This window comes from Macadamia integrifolia, chromosome 9 (genome assembly GCF_013358625.1).
Source record: "Macadamia integrifolia cultivar HAES 741 chromosome 9, SCU_Mint_v3, whole genome shotgun sequence".
Lineage (NCBI taxonomy): Eukaryota > Viridiplantae > Streptophyta > Magnoliopsida > Proteales > Proteaceae > Macadamia > Macadamia integrifolia.
Window position 1 is genome coordinate 32415637 of NC_056565.1, and position 8161 is coordinate 32423797.

Below are 8161 nucleotides of genomic sequence, written 5' to 3' on the forward strand. Positions count from 1 at the left end.
AAAAAAAAAAAAAAAAAAAAGGGAAAAAAAAATATATCAAAGATAAGGGGACATGAAGGTTGAAGTCTGAGGACAGGGAGGTGAAGAAGAGTGAAAAATGGAGTGAGCAGGCAAAATGGTTAGTGGGCTGATGAGAGCAACAAAAAACAACAGCAAGGCTATAGGCATAAGGCTGGTAAATGACAGAAGGACATCAAGGTCCTTGAAGCCAAGGTCTAACTTGTTAAGACCAGTAAAGCTATGAAGAAGACACACTAGGACTGGAAGCAACAACTCTATTCAGAAACCACCAATAGTTCCTCTCCTGTCCTCTCTTTAAACTCAAAAGAATCAGAAAAGGAGTTTCAGGCGAAGTATAGAAGACATGAAGATCAAATCATCATGGACCCCTCTGGTTGCAGAAGAGATTCAAAAAATATAAAATTGGCATGGCCTATGGACCCCTGTGTGTCACATCTCAATACAGACCCCCACTGGAATGCGTACACAATCTCTATTTCCATGAATTCCTATGTTTCACATAAGAGAATGATTAAAATATAATTAAACCTTATGTCCAAGGTCATATTGACATGATTGACACCAGTTCAATGGTTCTGGATTATCCTGATTGAATTGCGTTGAAGAAGCGGGATAGCCCACGTACATGGGGGGTCCAACCCAAAAGCTTGAGCTATAGTATGTGGAGATGGCCCAAAGGGTATATTAAGACATCCAAGGTCCCAGACTTAACCAATATGGGACCACTTTTCCTACCAAATTGAAACCCAAAATACAAGGAAGAACAATAGTCATTCAATGCCTTAGAAGTGTTTCAATGCTAAGTACAGATTCCAAAGGCCTGATTGACTGACAAACCACATTCTCTCAGGGATTGGATCTACATTCTTGTGGTGGTGAGTGAAGATGGAGACAAGTCAATGGGTTGAGAGGAAATGAGGGATGAGGAAATGCTACTCTTTTTTCAGGAAAAAAAGAATGATTGGATATGTTGGGAGAAAGGAGAATAGTTAATCAGAAAAAGAAACACTTAACCTGGCTGGTTTCAGCAGAAGTGCAATGGAGGTTACACATCCTATAGGTTGACCATTAGCGAGAGTGGAAGATGGAGAAACCAAGCGAGATTGGACCTTCTGAAGCCATGGCTGGTAGGCAACTTTGATGCATTGAACCTACTAGCAGGAAGACATGATCGGTTTTTGATGTTGAAACAAATGAGTAGTTAATATGATGAACTTCAGGCTGTTGGTTTCCCTTATCCTTTTTTCCTTTGGGGAGGGTGGCTGGACCGGTAGGGGAAGGGGAAGGGGTTGCACATCGTCATATGCTTGGTTGACTTTCACATTCAGACATGGAATAAACCACTTGATTAAATCGGGGAGGGAACTGAGAATAGTGAGTTAATGTGAATGGGCCAGTAATGTGTGGTGTACAGTTCATTAGAGGCCAGCTATAGTTAACCAAACACAGTTTAAGGAGACATACACCATGAAGTGGCTAACTGAATAATAAACCCAATATACAACAGAGAAAATGCTTTAAACTTAAAGAACATTCATAGCCACTGTTGGCCTCTCTGGTAATCTAATAAAATTCCTGAACAAAACTTGCAGGATGATAAAGAGGAAGAATTACCTCTTCCGGAGTTAATGGGCATTTTCCAATAGCTCTTCTTTCACTATAAACAAGTCTTTTTTCTGCAAAATTTTCCTTCCGGTACTTCTTCAATATTTTCTGTTCTTCAGGCGTAAATATATCAAAGCACCTGTAAGTTTTTCATATCAGACTGGGAGAACAGAAACTCAGAAAGTGTTCATCGAAACAAATACACGCAAGAAAAGCGATTCTTTCTGTTCAGTATTTCACTAAACAAAATTTATTTTACAGTTAAAGTTGAAATTATTCTTCAAACAGGAAAATCAAGCATGCCATAGGCCCATATGTTAAGCTCGGATTTGAAGTATCCAAAGCTATGGAAAAACAGATGATCCATATGGTGACTCAAAACATACTTAATCAAGCAAACATAAATTGTGGGGTTGATACAAACAGTGAATGAGAATTAGAGAGAAACAATTAGACAATAATTCAATCAGAGAAGAAACCAGGATTGGTTTGGCTAGTTATGTGAATGACACAGTTTCAATCCATGCTTCTACTAGAGAATCAATTAACCATCTGTTTATGCAATGTCAATATGCCACTGAACCTAATAACATTTTCTGAATCTCTTCAAATTTCAATAAAATTTGGATTCTCCCGACATCTTTGACCTCATATTAGTATCATGCACCTTTTTTCGGAAAAGAGGCAAAACTTCTGAGAAGGATTTTATTGAGGGAAAAAGAATGGAGTACCTGGGATTTGGAACAGAAAAATTGCGAGATCTTCCATGATAAGAGGCTCTAGCACCCAATTTATATTGGTATTAAATTAGCACATTAGGCTTCCATCCCTGACATATTCAGAAGCATATCTATTGATTTTAATTTGAAGATCATTAAAAGATACAAGATCAAAAGTTCTCTCAAATCACCAGAAAACGAACATTTGGCTAACAAAGTACCATAAGATTCAAGATAGCATACCCTGCAATTCTCCTAATAGGAGGAAATATCGACAACCTTTAAGAATTCTATAAAAGAGATGACAACAACAACACAAAGCCTTTTCCCAACTAAATGGGGTTTGCTACATGGATACGTGATCGTGCAAGATAAAAAGCAAAGGAAAGAAAGGGGAAACGAAAAAGAAAGAGACATAGCAAAGCAACACCTCCGGGACATCCACCTAAATGCGATTGGCAAGGATCGAGACTGAGCTTCTACATGTCTTACCATACCAACTCTTCAATGGTCATTTAAGCCTGCCCCTAGCTATTTTAGCTCCCTCCATCTGGATCTGATCACTCCTCCTTACAGAAGCATTCAAAGGTTTCTATTGAACATGACCAAACTTAAGCGACATTCTCTGAGTTGTCTTAAATCAAAGCAACTCCCAAATCAGCTCTAACCCGTTCATTCCTCACCCTGTCTCTCCTAATTTTACCGCACATCCATCTCAACATCTTCATCTATGCTACACTAAACTTATCTCTGTTATGCTTCTTGGCTGCCCAACATACTGCTCCATACATCATAGCATATCTTATGATTGACTTGTAGAATTTTCCTTTCAGCTTTAGGGGTATTTAGGGTACATCGATCACACAATACTCCAGATGCACCTCTCCACTTTGTCCATCCAACTTTAATTATGTGAGACATATCATCGTCTATCTCACCTTCTTTGTTTATGATTGACCCCAAATATCTGAAATGATCGCTTTGTGGGGTCTCTCTCCTCAAGTTTCACCACATCGCTACCCATCCTTGAGTGGCAAAAGTAACACACCATATACTTCGTCTTTCTTCTACTTATCTTAAGACCCTTAGATTCTAGGGTAGATTTCCATAACTCTAACCTTTCGTTGATCTCTGCCACTATCTCAGCTAGGAGCACAATATCATCGGAGAAGAGCATACACCACGGAACCTCCCCTTGAATAATCTCGGTTAAATCGTCCATGATAAGCGTAAATAGATGAGGACTTGCAAAACCTTAATGTAACCCAATAGTGATTGGGAACTCATTGTTTTGACCTCCCATGGTTCTCACACTCATCACCACGCCCTCATACATGTCTTTAATAATATCTACATATTTACTTGACACCACTTTCTTCTCCAAAACATGCCAGATGAGCTCTCTGGGGACTCTATCGTAGGCCTTTTCTACGTCAATGAAGACCATACGAAGATCCTTTTTCTAGATTCTCAACCTATCCATAAGCCTCCTCAGAAGGTAAATCACTTCGGTTGTGGATCTCCTAGGCATAAAACCAAATTGGTTCTTCGATATACCGGTTTCTCTTCTTAGGTGGACTTCGATAACTTTCTCCTATAATTTCATGGTATGACTCATGAGCTTTATGCCTCCATAGTTATTGCAACTCTAAATATCCCCTTTATTTTTGTAGATTGCTACAACAATACTTCTCTATTCATCAGGCATTTTTCTCGTGTTCATAATCTTGTTAAACAACTTAGTAAGCCAGGCAACCCCATATAGTCCCAAAATCTTCCACACTTCAATTGGGACCTAATCTGAGCTGGTGTCTTACCTACTTTCATCTTTCTTAGGGCTTCTATAACCTCGGGCATCCTATATTCCGTACATATCTATAAAGCATGCTATCATGTTGGATACTTACACCACTCCTACTTGAACTATCTCCATTCAGTAATTCACAAAACTACTCACCCCATCACCTGTTAATATCTTCATCTTAACAAGCACTCTACCATCATCACTTTTAATACATTGAACATGATCCAGATCTTTACTCTTTCCTTCCCGTATTTTGGCTATCTTATAGATAGCAATTTCCCCTTCTTTGGTATCCATATTGTTGTACATGTCATCATATTTCTTCACTCGAGCTCCCCCCATAATATTCATAGCCTCATTTCTAGCTGCCTTATATCTTTCTTTATCTTCCACCTCCCCAGACCTTTGCCAAACCTTAAAATTATCCTTCTTAGTCTTAATGGATATCTGTACTTCCTCATCCCACCACCAATTCTCTCTAGGGGCCATCCGAATACCCTTAGCCATCCCTAGTACCTCTTTAGCAGCTTTCTTAATGCAATCTGTCATAACTGTCCACATCACGTTGGTGTCTCCTTTAAACTCCCACATCCCTTGCTCCACCACTTTATCAGTAACAAATCCAATTGAATCGCCTTTCAATCTTCACCACCTTACCTTTGGGCAAACAGAACTACTAGGCTTACATTTCAGTAAATTGCACATATCCAAGATTAGTAGTCTATGTTGGCTTGTTAAGCTCTCCAGGTATAACCTTACAATCCTTACACTGCACTCTATCAGATCTTCTTGTAAGGAAAAAGTCATTTTGGCTGCCATGATGTCCATTTTTGTAGGTAACTAGGTGCTCTTCTCTCTTGGCGAAGGTGTTAGCAATGGAAAGGTCAAACACAGTAGTAAGGTCTAAAATTGAGATCCCCTCCTCATTCCTCTCCCCAACTCCGTATCCTCCATGAACCTCTCCATAACCTCAATATGTCCTTTTAGATCCCCTCCCAGAATAATCTTTTCACCCAGACCAAAACCATGCATTAAATCATCCATGTGTTCCCAAAACTATAGCTTACAGCTTTCATCCTTCCTTGCTTGGGGTGCATATACGCTAATAAATAATAATGTTAACCTCTTTTTCCAACATAAGCTTTATGGATATGATTATGTCTCCCACTCTTATAACATCCACAAAATCATTGTTTAGATCCTTATCCACCACTATGCCAACTCCGCCTATACCACTATGGTCTCCCAAGTACCAAAGTTTGAAGTCATCCAACATCTTAGGCTCTTAGCTTTATTTCCCTTCTATCTAGTCTCTTGAAAGCAAGCAATGTTAATCCTTCTTCTCCTCATAACATCTATCAGTTCCATACTCTTACCTGTCAACAAACCAATATTCCAGGAAGCAAATCTAATCCTTCGCTTTTGGGGAAAATTCTTAACTTGCCCTTGTACATGCTGTAGTGTAGATAATAAATAAACAATTAAATAGACATACTATGGAAATACAAGAGAGAGCAGAAGAGGAATCTCTTACTACCTTGGGGGCCCTCAGTCCTGTCTAGATTAGGGAGTCCAGCAAAGATCCTTACACAGCCGAGGAGACCAAAGCAGACGGTGAAGCCTGAATCAGTTTGGCGTTGTACGTTTCAGGGGTGTGTGATAGCGGCGGGGCTAGGGGTCTAGGTAAGTTGTACGCTAGTGCTGGGAGGTTGGAGGGAGAAAGAGGGGTGAGATAATTGGGAGAGAACAAGAAGATAGTAAAGGGGGGGCAAAGTTAGAGTTAGGGCCTAGGAGGGAGAGAAAGGGACCGAGAGGGGGGTGCACAGAGAGGGAGAGGTATAGAGAGGTGTGATCAGATTATACAAACCTTATTTTAGTTTTTATTGTTATGTTTATTTATTTATTTATTATTATTTTATTTTTAGGAGATGGACAAAAATCTGGTTTAGGGGTTTTGTTGGAGGTGGTGGTAGTGAGAACTGGGTGTGTTGGCAGAGTGACGGTTGGTAAGCAGTCAAGGAGGTGGTAGCGTTGGTAGGACGAAGATTGGTGGAAGAGATTTGGGATTTGAGGGGAAATCAGGGATAGAGAGTTAGGTGAGGGAAAATTGTGTCTGAGGAGGGGGGAAGCTTGGAGGGGCTAGGAATTGTGTCGCGTGAGAGGAGAGAGATGAGAAAAAATTGGGAGAGGGGAGTGAGAGATTTGGAAGAAAATCGTATCTAGGATAAGTTCACGAGTGTGGAGAGAAAAAAAAGGGCGTGCTTCGAGTATCAGAAAATGGGAAGAGAGTTGAGAGACAATCGAGGGAGATCAAGAGATTTGGTAGTACAGGTTCCACGATAGTGGAGAGAAAATAGGTGAAGGTCACTTAAGGTATTAGGAAGAAGAGAGGTACAAGAAGATATAGTTACGGCAGGTACCATAGGGAAGGTTGGGAGTGGTGGGTCGAGTGAGGAGACGGTGGAGACAGAGGATGATGGAGGGCCGGTAGGGGTAGGGAAAAAATCCCTGAGATGGGTCTTAAAATTGCAAGGGAGAGGGAGAAATCGCACAAAGAAAAGAGGAGGGGAAGGAGATGCCCACAGGCTTCACAAACACTCAAAACTCAATTCATCTTTTCAATCTCTAATTACTCAATCGGCTACAAGGATATTAAATAGGTAAATAAAAGACTCCAACATAGAAACAAATCCGAAAAGGAAACTAGTTCAAAATGAAACTATGAAACTAACTCAATCTAATAAATTAAGAAACTAATATCTCCTACGTATCCTACTTGAAATAAAAGATTATATAATATTTCCAAATAAATAAGATTTACTAAAATCCTACTAGACCAAGTAACCAAATATGGTTCGGCCTCATCTCCGTTTGGATACCCAAATGGGTTTGGATCAGTCCATGGGAATGCATCTACATTAACTCCCCCGATGTTGGGAAAAACTCGTCAACGAATTTTGTAGAACGGGAGAATCAACACTAATCAATCAGCATCCATCTTTGCTTGTATGAAATCACCATCGAAACCAAGATCGGATGATATGAAATCCATGACGCGAAGTTCATTAGTGAAGTAGTGACTCGGGAAAATAAAATCGATCGGTTCACTGAAGAGTTCAACCGATTTAAAATTTTCCACAAGTTGATTCTCAACTTCCGATGGATCCATCTCATTTTCCACCATTGGTGACTCATCTTTTGGCTCGTCTACCTATTGCTCAATGGCTAAGATCACGTAGTTAAAGGAGCGAGTACTTGGCCTTTGATGTCCATGCAATGTTGTTGAATCTCATCAAGCTTCTCTTATATTAGTTGCATTTGTTGACGGATATCCAATAAAAATTCTAGATCCGTCGGCCAATTTTTTTATTTTAATCACTATGGTTGGATATTCAAAGCAAGGAATGAGTGGCAGAATGGTAAATAAATAGAATTTCTTTAGTGAGTGGCAATTCCGTAAATACAAGTGCAACTTGAAACCCAATAAAGTAACATATATTGGGGGAGGGCTAAACTTGGAACATAAAAATGAACAGGGGGTAAAAGGAAATAAGGGAAAAGGTTGGGACAGAATGGGAATTAAAAAAATAATAATAAAGGGGCAAAAAGGTGAGTCATCGGTTGTGGTTGTACCGAGAAAAGGGAACTTTCTTCCCTTTCTTGAAGATGAAAACCAGTAGAACAAGTTAAGGCTTTTTTTTTTTTTGGCTGCTGTTGGAACCCTAGAAAAAGGGCTCAACCGAAGGAAGTTGGGAGAAAGAGGGGGGGTGAGAGGGGGTCGATTCTTCTCTGGACAGAATCAATTTTTTTTTTTTTTTTTATTGTTCTCAATCTCTATAGAAACCAGAACATAATGGAAAGGGAAGAAGAGAGATGGAGGGGAAGGGATGGGATCATTCGGCTTTGATACCAATTGATGGAGGGCCAGTAGGGGTAGGGAAGAAATCCCTAAGATGGGTCTTAGAGTTGCAGGGGAGAGGGAGAAATCGCACAAAGAAGGGGGGGGGGGGGA

The 8161-nt window shown here is 40.0% G+C and overlaps 1 protein-coding gene across 2 annotated transcripts in view; it reads right to left on the bottom strand.

Moving 5' to 3' along the window:
- LOC122089056 (O-fucosyltransferase 1-like) overlaps nucleotides 1-8161 on the bottom strand; it is a 27436-nt gene that overhangs the window by 1704 nt on the left and 17571 nt on the right. For both annotated transcript variants that reach the window (XM_042658479.1, XM_042658480.1), the window contains one exon: nucleotides 1636-1765. In XM_042658479.1, coding sequence (XP_042514413.1) covers nucleotides 1636-1765 — 130 coding nt within the window. The remainder of the gene's footprint in view (nucleotides 1-1635; nucleotides 1766-8161) is intronic.